At 42.6% G+C, this 24138-nt stretch overlaps 1 protein-coding gene and 1 pseudogene across 1 annotated transcript in view; one reads left to right on the forward strand and one right to left on the reverse strand.

Moving 5' to 3' along the window:
• Positions 1-16140, forward strand: part of Bmp15 (bone morphogenetic protein 15) — a 166602-nt gene extending 150462 nt beyond the window's left edge. The window contains 4 exon segments of the mRNA XM_077793655.1: positions 86-160; positions 6282-6424; positions 10383-10437; positions 15802-16140. Of these exon segments, the coding sequence (XP_077649781.1) occupies positions 86-160; positions 6282-6424; positions 10383-10437; positions 15802-16140 (612 nt within the window).
• A 23-nt stretch (positions 16141-16163) lies between these two features.
• On the reverse strand, positions 16164-17962 carry LOC113176823 (uncharacterized; annotated as a pseudogene).
• Positions 17963-24138: the final 6176 nt, after the last annotated feature.

The following is a 24138-nucleotide window of genomic DNA, read 5'->3' on the forward strand; positions in this document are numbered from 1 at the left end:
ACACCACAGGACTCCTCTGAACTTCTTGTCCAAAACCATCACTGGGCTTCCCCCATCCAACCTGACACTCCACCTCTGAAAGCAGGCACCTGAACCTTGGGCCACCTTCATCATCATCTTCAGTGGGGGCACCTCCAAGTTTGAAACTCCAGCTGGCCAGGTACCCAGTTTCTAACTCCCCCATCTCCCCAGCAGCCACTAGCCCAGCACAGTGACACCCTGGTTACCTTCACCATCCTAAGGGTGGAGATACAGCTAACAACAGATGACCCCACCTATTGGATGAGAAGGGAAGGAGGAAAGTTACTGATCTCCAACCAAATCAATCCCTGTCTCTGCCCTAAGAGTTTTTTTTTTTCTTCTTCTCCTTCTATTCTCCCAACCTCACTTCCCCAACATATGTGAAACCAAGTACTTTGCATGAATTAGGATTCTGAGGACAGGGACATCTGAAGAGTATATTACAGTTGTGTTGTATGTTCTTTTTTGTTTGTTTGTTGTCTCTTTTTTATTTTTTTCCACCAATTTCTACTAATTTAGTCTTTTTATTTTTCTTAATATATATGTGTGTTTGTTTTCAGTACTCTACTGTCTTCCCACTTACTTCTCTACCCAAAGTTACTTCCTCTCTCTTCTCCTGCTACTAATCTTCCTCTTTAGATTTCTCTTTCAATCTTCCTAAGATATAATAACTCTATATCCTCACCTCCTATTTGCTCAGCATATCATCCTACTCCTCACCCCCTGGTTCTTTGTCCACCATCAGAAACTATAAACATTTTACAAACCTACTGAGTATATTATAGATGATAATTGAATTCACCATTTCTGTACATTGTGACCAAACTGTGAAAGTCTTAATAGCAAACGTTTGTTTTTAAGGTGTTTATTGTTTATATTGTGATCTATTAACATTGTCCTTCACCTCAAAAGAGAGGTATTGAAACCCTACAGGGGCACTATAAGCCTATAGGGTAAAAACGGTGACACCTCAGATCCACAGTGCTAGCAGGGAAGACACACAAGCAATATGAAAAGACAAGGGAAGAAAGTGCCCAAACAAATCAAGATACCACATTATTAGAATCCATGGCCAGCACAGCAGAAGAAATGATAGAGAACGAGTTCAGGATGTTCATAATTAAAATGTTCTGTGAATTAAAGGATGTTATAAGAGAACAAATACACACAGCAAGAGATCATTTTGACAAAGAGATACATAAATAAATACAGGAAGCAAAATAGGGAGATAGAGGTTCTAAAAAAAAAAAAGAAATCCTTGAAATGAAAGAAACAATAAACCAAATTAAAAGCTCAGTTGAAAGCATCCCCAACAGATTAGACCACTTGGAAGACAAGACCTCAGACAATGAAGACAAAGTTTTTAATCTTGAAAAGAACATAGACCACACAGTGTAAATGGTATGAAACCATGAGCAGAACATTCAAGAAATATGGGATAGCATAAAAAGACCGAATTTAAGAGTTATTGGTATAAAGGAAGGCATAGAGTACCAAACCAAAGGAATAAGCAATCCATTCAATTAAATAATATTAGAAAATTTTCCAAACATGAAGAATGAATTGGAAAACCAAATTCAAGAGGCTTACAGGACAACAAATGTACAAAATTACAACAGATCCACACCACATCACATTATAATGAATATGCCGAATATACAGAATAAGGAGAGAATATTAAAAGCCATGAGAGAAAGGAATCGGATTACATACAGGGGGAAACCAATTAGATTATGTGCATATTTTTCAACCCAGACTCTGAAATCTAGAACATCCTACAACAACATATATCAAGCTCTGAAAGAAAATGAATGCCAACCAAGAATCTTATATCCAGCGAAATTAAGCTTTAGATTTAATGATGAAATAAAAACCTTCCATAATAAACAAAAGTTAAAAGATTTACAGCTCAAAAGCCTGCACTACAGTACATCCTCGGCAAAATGTTCCATGAAGAGGAATTGAAAAACAATAACGAAAATCAGCAGAGGGAGGTATTACACTAAAGGAAAAGCTAATCAAAGGAGAAACCAAGTCAAGTTAAATACCAAAAATAAACAAAAATGACTGGGAATACAATCATGTCTCAATAATAACCCTGAATGTTAATGGCCTAAACTCATCAATCAAAACACATACACTGGCAGATTGGATTAAACACAACAACAACAACAACAATATGCTCTCTCCAAGAGACTCCTCTCATAGGGAAGTACATCTACACATTGAAGGTGAAAGATTGGGAAAAGTCATACTACTCACATGGACTGTGGAAGCAAGCAGGGGTTTCTCTCCTCATATCAAATAAAGTAGACTTCAAACCAAAGATAATCAAAAGGGATAAAGAAGGATATTTCATACTGCTTACAGGAATCATTCATCAACAAGACATAACAATAATAAATTCATATTCCCCAAACAATGGAGCGTCTACATTCATCAAACAAACTCTTCTCAAGTTCAAGAGTCAAATAGACAACACAATAATTCTGGGTGACTTTAACACACCTCTTTCACCACTGGATAGATCTTCCAAACAAAATCTTAAAAAAAAGAAACTATAGAGCGCAATAGTACAATCAATAACTTAGACTTAATTGACATATATAAAGTATTTCATTCTTCAATGAATGAATACACTTTCTTCTCAGCATCACATGGATCCTTCTCTAAAATACATCGTATATTATGCCACAAAGCAGCCTTAGCAAATATAAAAAGTAGAGATACTACCCTGCATTCTACCAGGTGATATGGAATGAAATTAGAAATCAATGATAAAATTAAAAATAAAAGCTCTTCCAACACTTGGAGACTAAATAATACGCTAGTAAATTAACCATGGGTTGCAAAAGACATCAAAGAGGTCATTAAAATAATTCTTAGAGGTGAATGAGAACACAGATACAATGTATCAAAGTCTCTGGGACACTATGAAAGCAGTACAAAGAGGAAAGTTCATTGCATGGAGTTTATTCCTTAAAAGAAGTAAAGTTCAACAAATAAATGACTTAATATTACATCTTAAAGCCCTGGGAAAAAAAAGAAAAAATCAGCAACAAAAGCAGTAGAAGACAGGAAATAATTATAATCAGAGCTGAAATCAATGAAACTGAAAGAAAAGAAACAATTGGGAAAAAATGACAAAACAAGAAGTTAGTTCTTTGAAAAAATAAATAAAATTGACAAATCTTTAGCCATGCTAATGAAGAGAAGGAGAGAGAAAACTCAAATTACTAACATATGTGATGAAAAAGGAAATATCACAATGGACACTACAAAAATACAGAAGGTAATTAGCAATTAATTTGAAAACTTGTACTCCAATAAAATAGAAAACATCAAAGGCATTGACAAATTTCTAGAGTCATATAATTCGCCCAAAATGAATCACAATGATATACATGATTGAAACAGATCAATTTCAAGACATGAAATAGAAGATGCCATCAGATCCTACCAAGAAAAGCCCAGGACTGGATGAGTTCTACAAGATGGTTAAAGAAGAACTAATACCAATACTCTTCAATTTACTTCAGGAAAAAGAAAAAGAGGGAGTACTTCCAAACTCATCCTACGAGGCCAATATCACCCTGATTCCAAAACCATCAAAGAAAGAAAACTTCAGACCAATATCTCTAATGAACATAGATGCAAAAATTCTCAATAAAATTCTGGCAAGTCGAACACAAAAACATATCAAAAAGATCATGCACCACAATCAAGTGGGGTTCATCCCAGGGATGCAAGGTTGGTTCAACATACAGAAATCAATAAATGTAATTCATCACATCAATAGGCTTAAAGATAAGAACCATATGATCATCTCAATAAATGCAGAAAAAGCATTCGACAAAATACAGCACCCCTTCATGTTCAGACCATTAGAAAAACTAGGGATAACAGGAACATATCTCAACATTGTAAAAGCTATCTATACTGATTCCCAGGCCAACATCATTCTAAATGGAGAATAATTGAGAGTATTCCCTCTAAAAACTGGAACAAGACAGGGATGCCAGAACTGCCATCTTGCAATAATACACCAAAATGACAAATGCATAGGGAAAGAGGAGAGGCACCTAATGGATGTGTGTTCTCTAGACCTTTAGAAAATGCAGAATTGACAGGTGCGGTGGTGCATGCCTGTAATGCCAGCTGCTCAGGAGGCTGAGGCAGGATGATCACAAGTTCAAAGCCAGCCTCAGCAAAAGCAAGGCGCTAAGCAACTCAGTGAGACCCTGTCTGTAAATAAAATACAAAATAGGGCTGGGGATGTGGCTCAGTGGTCCAGTGCCCCTGAGCTCAATCCCTGGTACCAACCCCTTGCCAATGCAGACTTGTTCCTTTAGCCACAAACATGTGACTCTAAAATAAAGGTGATATGTAAACATCAATAGAATTGGTGCTGTTTAAAAAGGGATGCCCCACAAATGTTACCAAGGCAGAACTGGAGGTCTATTATGTTAACCAGAATGCTGTTGGCATTGCTACAAACAAACAAGGGCAAGATTTTTGCCAGAGAATTAATGTGTGTATTGAGCACACCTGAAAGCCAAGATACCTTCCTGAAAGGCATCAAGGAAAATGATGAGGAAAAGAAGGAAGCCAAAGAGTACCCGATGTTAACTGAATGCCAGCATGCTCCACCCACAGCAGCACACTTTGGGAGAAATAATGGAAAGAGACTGAACTTCTGGAACCTATTCCCTATGAAGCATGGCATAATAGGTGTAAAAAATAAGACCTCTGGGCTGTAAAAACAAAACAAAACCTCCATGCCTGGTAATCCCAGTGGCCCAGTAGGCTGAGGCAGGAGGATCTCAAGTTTAGATCCAGCCTCAGTAACTTAGTGAGGCCCTGTCTCAAAATAAAAAGGGCTGGGGATGTGGGTCAGTGGTTAAGCACCCCAGGTTCATCCCCAGTACCAAAACAACAACAAATGACCACCCGACTTCCACCATCACAAAAAATACAAAAATCTCCAAAGTCTATGCTGTTCCATAAGCATGTTGCCTGTCCATAGATATTCTTGTTAGGAGGTAAAGGCCTCCCACAAATCAGGCCAGACCCATCATCTCTTAAAACCCAGTCTTGATCTCCCATTCTACCTTCTCTCCAGAGCTCCAACAAACTTGGGCAATGTCAAGTCTATACCTACCATCTATCTGCAGAATCTTGGCCTGGGGCAGCCTTAACCACAGGCCCAGCCCTGGAGGATCCTATTAAAGTGGTTAGAGTAGAAGAACTCCCACAGATTCATCTTTCACTCCCTCAGGTTTCTCTGATGAAGCCCATTCAACACTTCTCATGGTAAACCAGAAAATTCAAAGTTGGAGTTCTCAAATCACCTGCAAATTTAGAAAACAATCCAAAATCCCCAGTAACACCTTGGACGCATTATGTCAGGATGGCTGGGGATGATACCAAACATCCAGAATAGTTGAAGCTCCCCTGGTGATTCCAGTTTACAGTCAGGATTGAGAACCCCTGGGAAGTCATCTTCTTTAAGCCCCAGCAGCAGTAATGACAGTGATTTCCACATCGGAGTAGCCCTAGAAAATCCTCAGAAAACTCACTCAACCTACTCCCGCTAGAGTGTCCACATTTGAGTCTGGACCCAGGAGTGTGCATTCTTAACAGTCATCTCAGATATTTTCTCTTTGAGTCAGCAGAGGGCACATTTGGGAAATGCTGCCTTCAGAGGCATGGGAGTGAGGTGGAAGCAGGAGGACTCTGGCCCTTTAAGGTCTGATTGAGGGATGGCCTTTCCCACAGCTGTGAGGCAGAGCGGGTCCCTTCTCCTTTCTTTCTCCTTCTGGATGGGTGAGGGAGGCCGTCCTGCTCCTTGACTTTGGCCTCTTAAAAAGAGAGTGGGACGGGCATGCTGCCTTGCCCCACCTCCTCTTTCTGCTCATTTTGATGCTGAGAGGTCAAGTTAGGAGACCGACTTTGGCCTAGGAGGTCATCTTGGGAAGCAATATAGGGCCTGCCTTTCTTTCATTCCTGGTCCCATCCTTGGTCCTGGAGCCTGGGTGTGGTTCCTTGAGTGAAACAAAGGGATCAGAGTGACACCCTTTGGGCTTGGTCTGGAACTCTTGGCTGAACACCAAGCCTTTCAAGATGGTCCTCCCCAGCACTCTGAGAATACTTCTTTGGGGACTGGTGCTTTCAATGGAGCATGGGGTCCAAAGGAAAAGGGAGACCATCCCTCTGTCACCCCCCTGCCCACGGAAACCCCTACCTTGCCACTGTTTCAGGAGCTGATAGAAGAAGCAGCAGGCAAGCAGCAGAGGCAGCCACAGCTCCAAGGGCATGCGCTACAGTACATGCTGGAGTTGGACCAGTGTTCAGCTGACCCCCATGGACAGCCTAGGAAGATCGCACCATCGGAGCCACCATGGTGAGGCTGGTGAGGCCTTTGGCCCGTGTAGCAAGGCCTAGAAGAGGTGAGTTCTCGTGTCCCCATTCCACCCTAGAGTTGGGAGAAGAACAGAAGAGTGTAGAGAACAAGGAATCTGTGGGTTTACTGTCAGGCCTCATTGCCTGGTGCACGTAGGCATGGCTTCATTTTCTTTGTTTTTGGTTTTGTTGCTGGAGTTTGAACCCCAGGGTGCTCTACAACCAAATCAGTCTCCAACCCTTTTTGGGTGGTGGGGGCTACCAGGGACTGAACTCTGAGCCACATCCCCAGCCCTATTTTGTATTTACTTTAGAGACAGGGTCTCACTGAGTTGCTCAGCACCTTGCCATTGCTGGCATTGAACTTGCCATCCTCCTGCCTCAGCCTCCCTAACTGCTGGGTTTACAAGTGTGCACACCATGCCCAGCCCCAGTCCCTTTCATTTATTTTTTTAATTAATTAGTTTGTTTATTGGTACTGGGGATTGGACCTAGGGGTGCTTAACCACTGAGCCACATCTCCAGCCGATTTTCATACTTTATTTAGAGACAGGGTCTCGCTGATTTACTTAGGGCCTTGCTAAGTTGCTGGAGCTGGCTTTGAACTTGCAGTCCTCCAGCCCCAGGCTCTGGAGCTGCTGCAATGACAGGCATGCACTACCACACCTGGCTGATTTTTAAAATTTTGAGAAAGAGTTTCACTAATTTGCTGAGGATCTTGCTAAGTGGCTGGGGCTGGCCTCAAACTTGTGATCCTCCTGCCTCTGCCTCTTGGGTCACTGGGATTCCAGATATGTACCACCCTGCCCTGGTTTTGAAAGGACGGCAAGCTCAGGAAAGCTGGCTCCGAGCCTATTTTCCTTTAGGGCCCCAGCTTCAGAACAGATTAGCTTGGGGCCTTCTGAAAAATCTTTTCCATTCCCCACAGCAACTGAGTAATGTGTTAGCCACTTTCCTTCATAATATCTTATTGCTTGTTATCTCTGAAGACTGTAATTGAGCTGCATTTTTGTGCAGGGCTGTTTATGTGGTGGTTTGCTCTTAGAAGGCAAATAGTACAGGATGCTGTGTTGGGGAGACTCATAAGCCCTCAGAAAAGATGATAAAAACTAACACCTGAGGATATGAAGCATCTGTGACAGTATTTAATTAATGACAGCCAGTGTCACTTGTAGTTGTGGGGCAATTGACCATTTTAGAGAGAAGAGAACTATGGCATGGAGAGAGAAAGCAACTGGCAAATGTCACACAGTGGGTGGCAGAGACGGATTTTGAGCTCAAGTCTGATCCTAAAATCTGTCTATAACTTTTAAAATCTTTAAATGCAGTATCCCAACTGGCCAGGAAGTTCTCCTATTTGGGCCATGGTGCTACTTTGAGATTTTGGCATTAAATATGCTTTGAGATTTTCTTTGTCCCCATCATGCTCATTTCTGCTTTGAACATCTGCATTAGACACTCTTCCAGGACAGCAGCAGGTGTGTAGGGTTCTCCAGGGAATGTAGGCAGCCATCAACTTCAAGAAACTCTTGAGAACCTGATGAGATTAATCTGGGGTTTTTTCCACTAGTCTCCAATGACAATGGACAGGATTCCCACTCTCCTCCCAAGCAAAACAACCAATACTCTCCTAGTTATCTCTTACCATGGGCTTTTTGTGTGTCAGGCATTGCAGAAGATGCTGTACAAAACTATCACCCTTAATCCTTGCCATTACCAGATGAGGTTGGTACTTATTAACATAAACATTTTATAGATGAAGAAACTGAGGCTCAGTAAGTTCACCAATGTCACACAGCTAGTAATTGTTACAGTCAGGGGTCAAACCTAGGCTCTCAGGCCCCAGAGCCTGTGCCTTTAATCGCCATGCTGTGCTGAATTCCCAACAGATTTTAACTGAGTACTAGGCATTATATATGCATTGAGTATATGCAGGCAAATAACTACTTCCCTGATTTCTAGGGGGTTCTGATACAATAGAATGGGTATATAAATAATCACATAATGTTACAAGTGCTTAGAAGAGAAGAAATGGCACAGGGCTGGGGATATAGTGCAGTTGGTAGAGTGCTTGCCTCATATGCACAACACCCTGGGTTCAATCCCCAGCACCACACACACACACACACACACACACACACAAATAGCTCACTGTTTGGAGCAGGGAAAGGGAAGCAGAGAGAATGTTGGAAGGCCTCATTGAGAAGGTAATATTTAAGCTGGAACTTGGGAAAGGAGGAGTAAGGAGAAGATTACATTGGCAGAGAAGTTCATCCTTATTTAGGAAAGAGAAAATAACTTGGTGTGGGTGGAAATTCATTCAACAAATATTTTATTAAGCAACTACTGAGGTCTGAGCATGCAAATGTGATGTCTTGGAGCATGTGTTCTGGTGGGGAGGTAAACGTGCAAACAGTTAAGTTGCAAATTGTGGCAAATGCTGTCAAATGATGAAATAGGTTATGATTGAGAATAGCAATGAAGTCATCTCTTTCCGTGGGGTTATGCGAAGGTATCTTTGAACATGTAACATTTGAGCTGAGGTCTATTAAGAAGGGAGACATGAGAAGAGTGGAGAGACACTTGACTTAGGTTTAAGGAACAACGTGTGCAAAGGCCTAGAGGGAAGAATGTCCTATTTGTGGCTGAGTCTAGAGAGCTCTGCAGGGAATGGCAGGATATGAGGCTGGTGAGAGGTGGGGTCGGAGGCCCTGAGAAGGGCCCCAGATTCCTTTCCTATCTGCAGCACAAAGCAGACCAAATCAAGTTTGTACTGATGCTATGAGGCTGAAAAGGAGGACGCCTACAATTAGGCACATATCCTGCTCCGACTAGGAAGCATACTGGGATCTTAGGGACTCTGGAAAGGATCCAGAAGCAGATGACAGGTTCAGTCACACAGGATGTATGGGTCATTCCTTTCCCTGAAAAGTTCTGAGCAGACCCTTCCTGGCTCTGAGCCTCAGCAACCCCACCCTGCTTCAGGAAACTTGTGAGGTCAAGGTCTGAAAGGAAAGGGCAGTTCCTCACTAGACAGCCTGCCAGAGTTTGGGTTGGGTCCCTTTTCAGGCAGGGTGGAGCAAGTGTATGGGTGGGCCTCTTGGAAAGATTATTGTAAGATGGGAGTGTGGAATAACTTAAGAAAGCAAATACACGCCTGGCTTGGGCCTGTGTGAATGAGGGCTAGCGAGTGCCCCAATCCTGAGGGTGTGTTAAGCATGAGTTAGAATGCAAACTTTTCAAGTATTCTGGAACATCAAAATATTAAAGAATTAAGTTAAATCCCCAGCACTATTACAACCCCAGACTTGTGGATTCAGTGGAGGAGCAACGTTAGATGAATAATATATAAATCAACATGGAAATACTACTCAGATACTTGTAAAAGAGAGAGAAGACCTTTTCCTGAGATGACTGGTTTTGTAGTCTTTGCTCTTGACCTTTACCAGGAGGGGGAGCACAAGTTGGGAACTCTGAAGGCCCAGCCTTCCTACCCTTTGGCCACTGGGTGTCAGCACAACAGTTTGGATTAAATCTCTCAATTGCTAAGGGGCATGTGGTTTTTATTAGACTTTCCAGCAAACTAAATATTGGTGATCAAGGCCTTGTTGAGATGGTATTTAAAAAAGTCATGATAAAATGAGTGGGGCGGGGCTGGGGATGTGGCTCAAGCCTTAGGGGTTAACTGAATGACAACCATAGGCTGGTAGGCTGGTGGCTAGAGGAAGTGGGTCTCTGGGGCATGCCTTTGGTATATCTATTTGGTCCTTGATGAGCAGAACTCACTCTCTTCTGCTTTCTGGAGGGATGTCTTGAGCTGACTCCTTCTGCCACACTTTCATGGTGATATTCAGCTGTCCTTGAGCTCTGAGGAACACAGCTGGCTCTCTGTAGATCAAGGCCTCTGAAACCGTGAGCCCCCAAATAAACTTTTCATCCTCTAAAATTGTTCTTGTCAGGTCTTTTAGTGATAGTGGCAAAAAAGCTCACTGCAACACTGGAATGTTGAATGGGGTAAGTTGTGACTGAAGTGATGGATTCTCTTTTCATTTTGAAATATGGCTTTAGCTCAGCATTGTTTCTCAAATCTGAAGAGATCTCTACTTTAAACCTTCCTCTGAGAGGAAGGAGACACACATGGTAGTGGAGGGGGAGAGAGAGAGAGAGAGAGAGAGAGAGAGAAAGTATAGAAGACAGTAGTGCTAGGGTTTTGGTCAGATAATCATTCCAAACTTGTAGAAGCCTCAGTTCTAAGGCAATATTTCCCAGCCAGATTTGCAGCATATGAATTCATAAAGTAAATCTCCATTTTGTCCCTATTTAGTGTGGTGAGGATACCACCTCTGGCTGTGAAATCACACTTGCAAGCTTAACAATGCTTTTGAAAAGGTCAAATTTGAAAGGTCACACTTGTTTTTAGTTCTCTCAAGGACTGTCCTAAAAGAGTGAAAGTGTCTTTGTTCTGTGTGATTCCAAAAGGTGAAGCTTGGACCATGAATGACAGACAGAGAGCAAATGGCTTCAGTTCAACCTGGGGATGTCACCCACAGCCAAGACTTTCCAAAAACGAAATGGACATGCTTAGAAAGGAGCAAGTTCCCCTATGACCACTGGAGAACAGGCTTCGAACACTATAGCACAGGTTCAAGAAATGGTCTTAAACTAGGTAACCCCGGAAAAGCTCTCCTCACTCTGAGATTCTCCACCAAGAATAGCATGAGTGTGAGTTAGGTGTGTCCTTTGGCATTTGGGAGTGAAGGGCAGGCACTGAGAATAGCCCTTTCATGAAATTTCTGTGGTTCTTTATTAACTTTTCAGATATGGGTCAGCATCTTTTCCCCTGTGGTTCTGAAGAAGCCAAACTATAAAAACCATGATGTTCCCTCCAGTCAATCACTCCAGAACTACCAATCTCAAGTTCAAGTGTCTCCTTTCTCTTTAAAAAAAAAAAATTCCTGGGGAGGGAGTTGGAAAGAGGAAGAAGAGAAATCATTTTAATTATTTTAAGGGACAATGCTCAAGTGTCTTCCAGTTGGAGTTGAATTATTTTCTTTGTCCTAGATTTTGGAGAGGGAAAACCAAGCTTGACCTCTTTCACTTCAGGGAGAAAATTGGGGATCTCAACAGGGTGCCAGGTGCATTATGCATAACAGGTCAATGGGAACTAAAGTGGTAGGTACCTAAGGGTTAGCCAAACATACCACCCACTGTTCTGACATTCTGTGTCTCTCTCTGAATGGATTTCTATCCCATGCCTCCAGATGCTCTCTACTTTCTAGGAGAAGGCAACAGTTGAGGAATTGAAGCAGTTGACATCTTTTCTGATTCTAGAGGCAAAGATGATGAGGGGATTCATCTACCAGGCTGGATTAAGCTTCTGAGAAGTACATCCCATGAAGTTCCCTTTGTGAGTGTCAGGCCCTGGTCTGGGGCTGTGCTTGCTCTGTAACACAGCTAAGAAGGTCTCAAAGGCACAATCACTGCTCACGGAATACCATCTCTGAATCCAACAAGAATGTGAAATCGCCACCAAATGTACTACTAGCCACGAGGCAATCTCAATCTGATAGTTCAGGTTCTCTTCTGAAGCCTCTTTGGGAACTTCTAGAAATAAGGTCAAAGTGGGGAAGGGAGCAGGGCTTAAAAACAGCTTAAAGATCATAGCCTGCCATTGTCCTGGGCTAAGGGCAGCAAATAGCATTAGGGTTTGCCTAATTCGTTTTCACATCATCTGTGATAATAAAGATGGTGAAGATATGCTCACCATCACTCTGCAAACAGAGACTTTGATGTCGAGTATGTAAAATGATACAGCAACTTCAGAGACATCAGTGCATATTCGGTGGAGGGAGGTGAATCTTTTTTCCCCTCCTGGCTACTTCCCTACCTCACCCAATTTTGCTCCAGGGCAGTAACTAGCTCCCACTTGCTTCACTGTGCCAGGTGGAGACACCTACCAAAAATGGGCCAGGACAATGACAAATTTGGAGGGTGGGCCCTTCTTCTGTCCTCCCCAATTTTCCTCCTTATCTTTTCCCTGCATCCCCATCCTGGTTTCTACACTTTCTTTTCACCACCCTCAGTCAACCTTAGGACACGTTCCTAAGAACTTGAAATGAATATTGGGACCCCATACTACAATTCAGCTACTCTGTCCATCCATCTGTCTGTCTCTCACTCACACTCACATACATACACACACCACCGGAGGATACCACCTGAGGCCTCAGAGAGGCCCTATATGATGTAGAACCATTGGTTTCAGAACCTTGCAAAGTTCAGCCATCCTCCAAGGAGTATCTTTATTCCAATGCAGGGAGTCAACTTCATGGATGACTGTCTACCCTGTAGAGGAGGAACCCTGGGTAACAAAAACATGATTAGTAGAGTATCTCTATTTCATCCAGACAGGCTCCCTGAGTTAATGAGGTAGTATATAATGCTAACCAAATGAATTAATAATGCCCAGGGCATGGGCCCAATTCCTTTGTGTGTCATATTTCTCATACTCATTAGCATGATCTCACTAGAAATGCAACATATGGAAAATTCATAACGCCATCCCTTAACACTTAGGATAATCACTATTTTAACATTTCCTTTCTGTATCTTGATTTTTCAGGAGACTATACAACTCTCCATAAATCAGGCAGCAGAATGCCCCACATTTAGGGAAATCATAGGAGCTAGTGGGAACTGATGATTTGCTAGGAGCCACAGCAAAAATATTATGATACATGGTACCTTTGGTTTAGGTGACTGCCAGCTAGCCATTGAGATGATATGATTATGTTAAGCTTTACATTCATATGAAAATCGGACTCCTGCTGTTCACCTCGGCCTGTTACGGGACTCAGGTTACTCATGTCACTCATGTAATGGGAGAGTTCCCATTGGTTGGGGAAGGATAGTAGGAGGGAACTTGGGGGGGGGGGAGGTCCGGGCGCCAGGTTCCGGTGACACACGTGGGTTGACCGGCTTGCTAGCAGGACGCAGACGGGACGCTGGCGGCTTTTTTAAATAAAGCTTTGTTTCCCGCTTGAGCGGCTTGTTTTTTTGTGCCCAGCCGGGTTGTGGCGGTTCGTGTTTCTGTGCCCAGCCGGGTTGCGGCGGCTCGTGCTTCTGTGCCCAGCTGGGTTGCGGCAATGATTCCCCCAACGTGATCATTTCCTGGTCCAAAGGTTCTTCCATGACAAATATGAGTACGCACACCCCATGCCTTCTCTAACTAATCACCTTTTCTCAAATCCCTACTCCCCAGATGTCTCTATCTCAAGGATGACACGCTGTGCCAGACCCAAATCATTTTGTTTTTTTCCTCATACACCAAAGTAGATTTGCTGACATTTTCCACCATGGTTCTTGCATCATCTGTCTCTGTGTGACCCAAGTGATATGCAGTCACCAAAATAGTCCTCTCCTCTCCCCTGAGCCCAGACTCCATCATGGTATAACCACAACTCAGTCCTCACCTAGGAAGACATGGAAAGCATCACTGGGCTGGGAGGCTGATGGGATAGATGTATCCCTGAATGTTTTTACCCCCAGCTCCCTCACACACTGCAGTCCTACCAGAAGAATCAAGAGACTCTCTGAGGGGAAGAAAACAAATGGACTTGGAGCCTGCCATTGATTCACTGAGTCCTAGATCTAGGCAGCCTCAATCCCTGACTGCCTACACTGTGGCTCTAAGAGACCAAGGAAACAAGGACCTGGAATCACATTGCAAATAGTAACACTGTATGCAAATGAAACAAGTCATCTTCCTCACTCCTGGGAAGTACTTCTGGGGAAAAGAGGACCAGAGCTAGCATAATAAGTTTGGCTATTAGACTGTGGGGGGTATCATTTAAGGCCACCCATTTGAATTTCACTTTAGACCTGGGGCTGCTTAGGCCCAGGATTTCAGAATTATAGAGCGACAGAGCAAGGATTAGAAGTCAAGTTTTCAATCTGCTAATCCATTTCTATTTGTATTCCCTTCCAGTCCATTCCCACCAGTATGTACAGACTAAGAAGGCTACTTTCAGGGAGAAAACTATATTGTTCTGGAGCATAAAGGGGAACAAAACTAAGGTGGAAAATGGAAATGGGATTCATGAAATATGCCACAGAGTGTCTTGCCAAGAAAAAATTACAGGCAACCATTGCACTGAAAAAAATACTTTACCCTTTTCTATAATTCCAGGGCCAGTTACAGCTAGCTCTTACTTATAGTAAAAGCTTTTACTTAAAAAAGACAGGTTATTTTGGGAAGAATGGGAGAACTGATTTTACCTCCTGGATATACTAATCCATGTAATAATGAGTCTTCACATAATAGGGGTCAACACTACATTCAGCAGAAAGCAATCATTAAAAACACCCTGTGTCTCAACATATGAGGCACTTCCTCAACAGCTTGCCAAGAAAACCCTCATCTATCCTCAAATAATCCCCCAGCCAGATCACACACTTAAGCTGCCCATCAGGTTGGGTCAGCCCTGGGAAGAAAGGAAAAATGACCTCTCCAAGACAGGTCGTCTGTGGAAATTCTGTGGGTAGAGGGAGGAGGAAAGAAAGGGAGGAACTGCCAGACCAGAGAGGGCTGCATAGCCCATTGTGACCTTGGTGTAAAGAGAGGGGAGACTAGTGATTAGAAGAAATTCCTGAAGGCTAGGATTTGGGGTTCCTCAACCTCTCCAAAGTGGGTTGTTTGAGGCTGGGGTGTGGGTGTGTGCTATTTTTTTTAACTGTATTACTTCAAAGAAGGATGGAAGGAGAATGAAAGAGCATGATGGTTGGTGACAAAGGCATTTCAGGCTGGTTAGACATACATGACAATTATGAAGGAATAGGGATGAAGATCTGGGCTAGTTTGGGGAAGCTAAAGATCCCAGGGGTCCTTGTCCATGCTCCAAAATGTTGTCTCAGCATACCTCAGACTGCTCAAGCTGACTGGTACCACCTAGAGCAAACTCCAGGGTTGCCCCAAGGCCTGAAGGACCCCCACATCACAAGTTAGCCAGCAACTCTGGTGGAAGACTACAACAGTGGACATGGTATATAGGTGTGCATGTGTGTTGGGGAGTCCTATTCACCAAACCCCTGCTGAGACAGCAACATGAAAAAGCCCTCCCCCGCAAAAAAATCTTTAGCTACACTGATCCCCGCTGAGAAGCCACATCTTCCTAACTCCCTCCTAAACCCACATCTACAATCTCAATTGTAATGTGAGTGGTTTGGAAGGAGGAGAGCTATTTGAGTATTTAAGAGATTTGAATATTTAACAGAAACCAAAACAACAACAAGAATCAGATCAAGTTCCTGAGGTTCCTTCACTTGACAATCTAGTGCCTCAGGGTGAGTGGTCCTACAAGTTACTGTTCCCAGTAACAGCCCCCGCTGCTCCCACCCACTACCCTCACTCCTACTCGGGGCGGCTTGCTTTGGGGTTCCTCAAGCACTCAGGAGAGCTACTCTCTCCTGTCCTCCGCTGCAACTTGGCTTCCAGCAGATCACTGCCTCCTAAAACAAACAAACCCTGGCGGCAGCGGCGGCAGCAGCTCCAGCACAGCTGCGCTCCATGGCGCAAAAGTTTCCTCCACACTTCTCAACGTGCAGGAAATCTCGCCGGCGCTGGGACAGGACTCTGGAGTGAGGGACAGGCCGAGCCCAAGTGGCGGCAGCAACGCCCCAGGAGCTGAATGGATCTGCGCGTCCGGCTGTGGGAAGTGAAGCTGACGAAAGCCACCCATGCCTCATCTCCGTTGCCACACCGGACGCCTGGCCCTGCAACCTGCCCTGGTGGGGCGGCCGGCGAGCGAGCCAAGAGAGCTGCCAAGCTGCACTGCCTGTGCCTGCAGCCCCTCGCTGTCCCGCAGGGGCATAAGGGCCTCCAAGGAGAAACCCCCAACAGCCTCCACTTCCTCCAGCCCAAACCGGGGAGTAGCCTCCCCGACGTGGGAGAGCAAAAGCTGCTCCAGCGCCCCCGGAGTGTGTCTGTGCGCAAGCCTCTAGCTATGGGCCACCAGTGCTCTCCTCCCTTTCCTTTCTGGGATAAGATCTCTGTGATGCCATTCAGTAGAACTCAGCATGTTTCAGCCCTAACATATTCAAAAGAATTTTTCTTAATCTGAGAGTTGTCTATATCAATTGTTTCTACAATTAAATCAGAAAGTGACAAATTCTCAAGGTCTCTTGTGGGAGAAGCTTTATGAAATGCCAAAGATGACAGAGATCCATTTGATGTTAAGTCTGATATTCCAGATCCATCTTATATTAATTCTGATATTCCAGTAGAAGACTGACAGTGATTTGCTAGCTATGACAGGGGAAAGAATCCCAAACTTAGATCCCTAAACTGGCAGATGACTGGTTACAAAGATCAGATAAAGTAAAGTATTGGCTTGGATGGTTTTCTTTGTGTTCCTGAAAGAGTTCAGCTTTTACATTGGGAAAACTGCAAACTGTCATTTTTTAAAATGCAATTCTTGGCACTCTGAACAACTAAAGAAACATTTCCAATTTCAGTCATTTTACTAGGATTTAGATTATCACTAGTTATATTTTCCAATGAGCTAGTTAAGTGCAAAGGATTATTTAAACTTCCCAAGATGTTTTGTACTGGAATGTTTTGGAAATCAGATAGCGAACTGTTTTGAATAAATAAAGAATTATTAGCTGTTGTGCTCTCTATCATTAAGGTCTTTAAATCTGGTATTCCTTTGAAAGGAAAATCATCCTTGGAAACACATTCAGATGCATGAGTTCTTAACAAATCACCATCTAGATTCTCTGAAAGGAGACTTTTCAAATCATCTGTGGATGATGATCTGCCTGTTGGCTGACATTTATAAGAATCTCTTGGCATATCATGAATTAGGTCAGCTAATGAAACCTCTTTTGTTAACTTACACGATTCTAGTTTCTTTTCATTTTAGGTCTGTCAAGTTTCTTTTTCCTGTGAAGTAAATAGTGACTTGGTACAACCGAAGAATTATATGATCTATATTTTGCTACTGGGATTTTACTGTCTTTCCTGTAGATATTGCTCTCTCACTCTTTCCCTTCAAATTCTGCATGTTATCTTGTTCCAGAACCATTGACAAAGCCTTCTGCACATCAAACTTGTTCTTCAGAATTGCTTCAATCAGTACTTCATCCAGCACAGCATTGCCAAGTACCTCTCTCATGCGATCAAGGCACGAATGAAGAGAGCTTGATCAATTTCACTTAGCTGATGGTTCAAAAGAGAACTGGAAGAATCTTTCAGGTCTTCATAATCATACTCTTCTACAGGCTCAACAACTGAAAGCTTGTCACGTCGTGAGTAAATAAATTCAGCAGCTGTTGATGGTGAAATACAATAATCATTCTCTACAGACTAACCATATCGATCATCATCTTCAAAATCTTCATCGTAGTTGTAGCCTCGGATATTCTGATGCCAGGCAGGCCAAGGCAGCAAGCCAGGGCGTTTGCCACAGGACCTTCAGAAACACCTGGCTCAGTTCTCTTTAGGCGCCAACTGCAGCCTGGAGACCACTTTACGCGCCATCTTGACTTCCAGCAAGCCTCTGTGCCAAGTGCCTGCTCATGCGCGATGTCTTGTCCTGCCCTGTGCAACTGCAACCTCTCCTAAGGACCCTTTTGAGATTCTAAAGAAAGTTACCAGCTCTCTTGCCCAAAGGCCACAGCTAAATACATAGAGGCCCTGGGGCTACAGAGCTCAGTGGTAGAACATTCACTTGCCCCGCAGGCATGAGGTGCTGGTTCCATCCCTGGCACCAGAAAAAGGGGCCCCTCCCCACCAAAAGAAAAACACCACCAAAAAAACCCCACTACATAGTGTTCTGGGCTGGGACTTAGAGAACCTAGCTGCACATCTTGACTTTAGTAAAAGGCAAGGTATATTCGTGTGTGTGTGTGTGTGTGTGTGTGTGTGTGGGGTGAAAAACAGCATGATGTCTACCCTCATACATTTATTAAGTATACAGTATGGAATATAAACTGTATGCACAGCAGGGCTCTAGAACTTTCCATCTTGCCTGATGGAAACTCTACTCACTGCACAGCACCTCTCTGCATCCACCTCCCTCAGCTACTGGAACCAGCACTGTAGATTCTGCTTCTGTGATTATAATTACTTTAGATACCTTGTGAAAGTGAGATCATGTGCTCTTTCTGCACCTGGCTTATTTCACTTAACATTGTCCAGGTTCATCCATGTTGTTGCAGATGACAAGAGTTTCTTTTCTAAAGTTCTATGCATGTGCGACCTTTTCTTTATCTAATTGTCTTACGATAGGCACTTAGGGTTTTCCAGCTTTACTGGTGTGTAATCAACAAATAAAAATGTATACATTTACAATATACATTATGTGCACATCGTGAAATGATTACTGCAATCAAGCTAATTAAAATCCATCACCTCACATGGTCACGTGTGTGTGTGTGTGTGTGTGTGTGTGTGTGGTGAAAACACATAAGATCTATTTTCTTAGCCAATTTCAAGTACAGAATATGGCTCATTGACCATAGTCACCATGCTGTACATATATCTTCAGAACTTACTTATTTTATAACTGATAGTTCATGCACTTTAAGGCAGGCATGGTGGCACATTTGAGTAATTCCAGTGACTTGAGAGGCTGAGGCAGGTGGATCACAACTTAATGAGACTGCATTGTTACTCATGGAGGAAAAGGTGGGGATATAGCTTCATTGGTAGAATGTCCCTGAATTTAATCCCCAGTACTGAAAAAATGTATCTTTCACCCATTGCTCCCCATTCCCCTGCAGAGCACCCAGCTCCTAGCAACCATTATATTTTTCCTTTTGGGAACTGGATTATTTTAGTTTCCACATATAAGTAAGATCATATAGTGTTTGTCTATTTGTGCCTGGTGTATTCCACTTAGCATAAAATTCCCTGGATTAATCCATGTTGTCATATAAGTTCTATATGTTTGTCTTTGTGCCAATACCATACTGTTTTGATTACTGTAGCTTTGTAATATGTTTTGAAGTCAGGATGTGTAAGGCCTCTAGTTCAATTTTGGAGTCCTTTATATTTTTAGAAATTTTTTTCTTCTGCCCAAAATGCCATTGTGATTTTAATAGTGATTGCATTAAAACTGCAGAATGCTCTGGGGATACATTGAAATAACACTTATTCTTTTAAAGAGCTTTCACATTTACTGAAAAATGGTTTTGTTACAAAATGTAACAGTAGCTAGCTGTAGTGGTAATAGCCTCTAATTCCAGCTATTCTGGAAGCTGAGGCAGAACAACGGAGTTCAGAGTTTGAGGCCAGCCTGCATAACATATGCTACATAGTAAGACCCTATCTTTTACCCAGGGATGCTGAACCACTGAGCCACATCCTCAGCCCTTTTTAATAGTTAGAGACAGGATCTTGCTGAGTTGCTTAGGGCATCACTAAGTTGCTGAGGCTGGCTTTGAACTCACAATTCTCCTGCCTCATCCTCTGAGCTGCTAAGATTACAGGCATGCACCACTACACCCACCACAAGACTCTGTCTTGAAGAGAAAGAGGGAAAAGAAAAATAGGGAGGGAAGGATGGAGAGAAAAGAAAAGAATAACAGTATTCAGTCAGTGAGTTCAATTTGCTGTACTTGTCTATAGCTCAGTGCTATAGCACTTGCCTAGCATACACAAGGCCCTGGGTTCAATCCCCACCACTAAAAAAAAAATTGCCCTAGATTTTGAGAACACTTGCTTAGAGCTATGCTCAGTTCAAGACATTTTTCATAAATTACTGGCAATGTGAGTTTTATTAAGTTTGTTTTCCAAATGAAGAGACTGATCTAGGAAGCAGTAGAACCAGGGTTACAAAGCTGGGAGGCTAAGTAACATTCTGTGGTAACTTGATTATTCATGTCTCTGTCATACTCTCCTCTTTTGCAAGGGAAGCAGGGAGCTGAGGTCCTCCACTTTGCCTACCTCACATTTCCATCTTTGAGGACTTCTGCTAGAATAACTCTCCTGGACTCTCTCCCATCCTCTCCCTTCACGTGGCAAATGAGTTGGCAAATTGGTGTAGCTAAGTGGAAGACTACTAGGAGTACATTATGGATATCTTTCTTTCTTTCTTCTTTTTTTCATGGTTGTTGTTGTCACTGGAGATTGAACCCAGGAGCACTTAACCACTGAGCTACATCCCTAGCCCCTCTTTTAAAATTTTTATTTAGAGACAGGGCCTTGCTAAGTTGCTTAGGGCCTCACTAAGTTGCTGAGGCTGGCTTTGAACTTATGATCCTCCTGCCTCAACCTTCTAAGCCACTGGGATTATAGGCATGCACCACCACACCTACATACCTAGCTATGCCTACCTTTCTATTCCCTATCTTCCAATGCAGTAAAACTCTGAAATATATATATATATATGAAAGTGTACTGGGATTGAATCCAGGGCCTCATGCATGCCAGGCAAGTGCTGTACCACTTACCTATATCCCAGGTCTTCACTGATATTTTTATTCTCTATTTCTCTCCTTCTTGTGTCTATCAATTGGTTCTGAATTTGAGAGTGGAAGAGAGAGACATTATTACTCATCACTACCCCCACATATATCTGCCCAATCCATTTTTACTCAGACTGTGTGTCTTTCTGTCCACTTAATCTGTTCCCTATTGTCTCCTGAGTGTCTATGTGGGACTGTTCCTGAATACACTCTGATTGCACCTCTGATTGCCTAGATGCCTCCTTTGTGTGTGCACGTCTGTATGACAGGAAGTGTATGTGGGTATTAGGCCCAACTCTATGAGGTCCTAAGGGGAATTGATCTGAGTATGGGTGGGAAGAAGAGGGAAAGAGAATGAAGGCATGTTCCTTGAACTTGGATTTAAGGGTCACTTTTCCATAATTATAATGATTTTTGTCCTTCTCTACCAGAAGCAGGCTCTATCTGGAAAGACTGCTCAGACCCATTTATTTTCCTTTTCTTTTACTCTGGGGCCAAAGACTTCTGTCCTCCCATCTCTGTGCCAGCAGGGTCAGAAGCAGGAGAGTAGTTGCTATTTCAGAACCCCTTCTGGTTCAATGATTGTTTGCAGATTGTTCACTGAATAGGGAGGTCTCAGTTTTTCATAGGCAAATTATCATATTAGAGAAATTTAACCTGTGTTTTGCAGTTGTTATTTAGTATCCTGTGACACATACTTCTACAATACTTTGGTCAATTTTACCAAGTTATCTTAATCATATCCTTGGGGAAAAATAGGGTGACTCAGGATTACAGTCTCTATTTTATGGATGAAACCAAAGGTAGACTAGGTTCATTGCTTTGCTAATCATCCTTCCAATGCTTCCTTGGTAATTTGAGTGTTGGTGCATCCAGACTATTCCTAGGCCAGTTGACTCTTCAGGTAAGAGAAAACTCAGATCACTCCTTTGAGGGTTGGGGCTTAAAATCATTATATTTAAGAGGCTGGGATTTAGCTCAGTGGAAAAAGCACTTGTCTAGCTTGTGTGAGGCACTGGGATTGATTCTCAGCACCACATATAAATAAATAAATAATAAAAATCCATCAACAACTAAAAAAATTTAAAAATAATTATATTTAAGAAGCCCAGTTAATTATAAATGCTATCTTATAATTAATGATTATTAATATTGACATTACCCTGAAAGGTAAGCTGGAAGTAGTATTAAACTGATATATAAATATAAGCCATCATGATGATACATGCTTTTCATCCCAGTGACTCAGGAGCCTGAGGTGGGAGGACTGCAAGTTCAAGGCCAGCCAGAGGAAATTAATGAAATTCTGTCTCAAAATAAAAAAATAAAAAGGACTTGGCATGTAACTCAGTGGTAAAGCACACCTTGGTTCATCTCCCAGTTCCAAAATAAATAATTATATAACAAATATTGCTAGCCCAGGAAAAGGTCAAAATTCCAAAGGGAATGACTTTCACTTTCACACCATTGTAAATTGGGGACTCTCTATATTCTACTTGGGTAAGACGGAAAATAAGCTCTGAACATTGTGACTAGGTAAATTACATAGTGTATTGGAATAAAAGTAATAGGTGTATGGGAAAAAAAATAGAGCCAGGCACAGAATGCATAAGTGTTTTTTTGGTGTTTGTTTACAATCTCAAGCAGTTTTCCAGGAGAGACCTAACTGAGAAGGTGGCATTTGAGGAATTATTTGAAGAAGGTACAAAGGCCCCCAGGCTAAGGATCAGTAAGGAAGACAGTAGGGCAGGAGCAGGTGAGCAAGGGGAAGAGTGGTTGGGAAATGAGATCGGAGACGTAAGAAGTTTGTAGATTAAGGATTTCTCCAAGTCTTTGTATAAGGACTTGGCGTCCCAAATTAGATGGGACCATGCAGCCTTGTAAGCAGAGGAGTGACATGGTTTTGAAAGGTTCATTCTTGAAGCTAAATTGGGCCTAGATTTCAGGGCTCACAGGTGGAAAGCAGGGGCACAACAGTGGACCATTCCAGTAATATATCCAGACCACTCTGTTAGTGAAGCAGATCTCCTCAGAAATAATATCAAAACATGTTCTTATGTTTTTTTTATTGATTTTGGTGCTGGGAATGAACACCAGGGCTTCAGACATACTAAGTGCCCAACCACTGAGCTACATCCTACCCCCAAAGTGTTAGTTTTTAGTCTCCTCAGCTGGATCTATCAGACTATTCTACTTGGATTTCTGGGGCTCCTGTTTCTCCCCTTCTCCATTTACTCCACCCTGCCCAACAATTATCTCGACTCATCTGGATATTTCTCACAGGGAGGAGATCTGGGGCAATGATTAGTTGTTAGTGGAGAAGGAAATAAGAGCCTAACATTGCAGATTACATGGGAACAACTGCAAGCTCCTCCTTCCCAAATATCTATGTATCTTAGAGTGTGTTGCAGGTGGGGGTGCAGTAAAGTAGGGTGGTCTCCTTAGAACTGCCCTTATCTAATCCCTTGGGAATTTTGCCTAGGGTTCAGGGAAGATTTATGGTGAAGGACAGTTTCTTTTTAGTTACACATGACAGTAGAATCCATTTTGATATATTTATACAAGAATGGAATATATCTTATTCTAATTAGGACTCTATTCTTATGGATGACTCCAAAGACTCCAAAATTGTACTCCCAGTGGGGCTCCTTAAATACAAGTTAGAATAAAGAAATCTCTGTCCTAACAATCTGTGTGACCTGGTGATTCCTCAAGGATACTTCATCCCCCCAAGGACTGGCCAGATCCTGGAATGGAGGGGAGTAATGGCCTTGAGATCATTGGTGACTCTGAGTTCTCATGAGTGAGCCAAACCCACGGAGAAGTCAGCATTCTTTAGATGTTCCATTAAGGATGTGCAAAGGTCATGGCAGATACATGGCTGGGAAGATCTTTAATATTTTTCCTTAGCCATTTAGCTCCCCTGTGATAGTTTTAACATATAATTACAAACTCTTTGATGGCCCTCCATTCAGAAGATGGAATTTTATTTCATCCCCTTTTAGTGTGAGCAGGATTTTGACTTGCTTCCATTAAAAAGTATGGAAAGAAAGGTTGGGGGTTCTTGCCTACCACATGCCAAGTCCTGGGTTTGATCCCCAATACCACAAAAATATATGTAAAGAGGAAAAATAATTGCTATGGCTTGGGTGAGGTAACCCTCAAAAGCTCCTCTGTTAATGCAAGAATGTTAGGAGGTGAATTGTTTGGATTGTTTGAGCTGGAACCTAATTAGCCCATTCTAGT

Source organism: Urocitellus parryii, chromosome X, assembly GCF_045843805.1.
Source record: "Urocitellus parryii isolate mUroPar1 chromosome X, mUroPar1.hap1, whole genome shotgun sequence".
Lineage (NCBI taxonomy): Eukaryota > Metazoa > Chordata > Mammalia > Rodentia > Sciuridae > Urocitellus > Urocitellus parryii.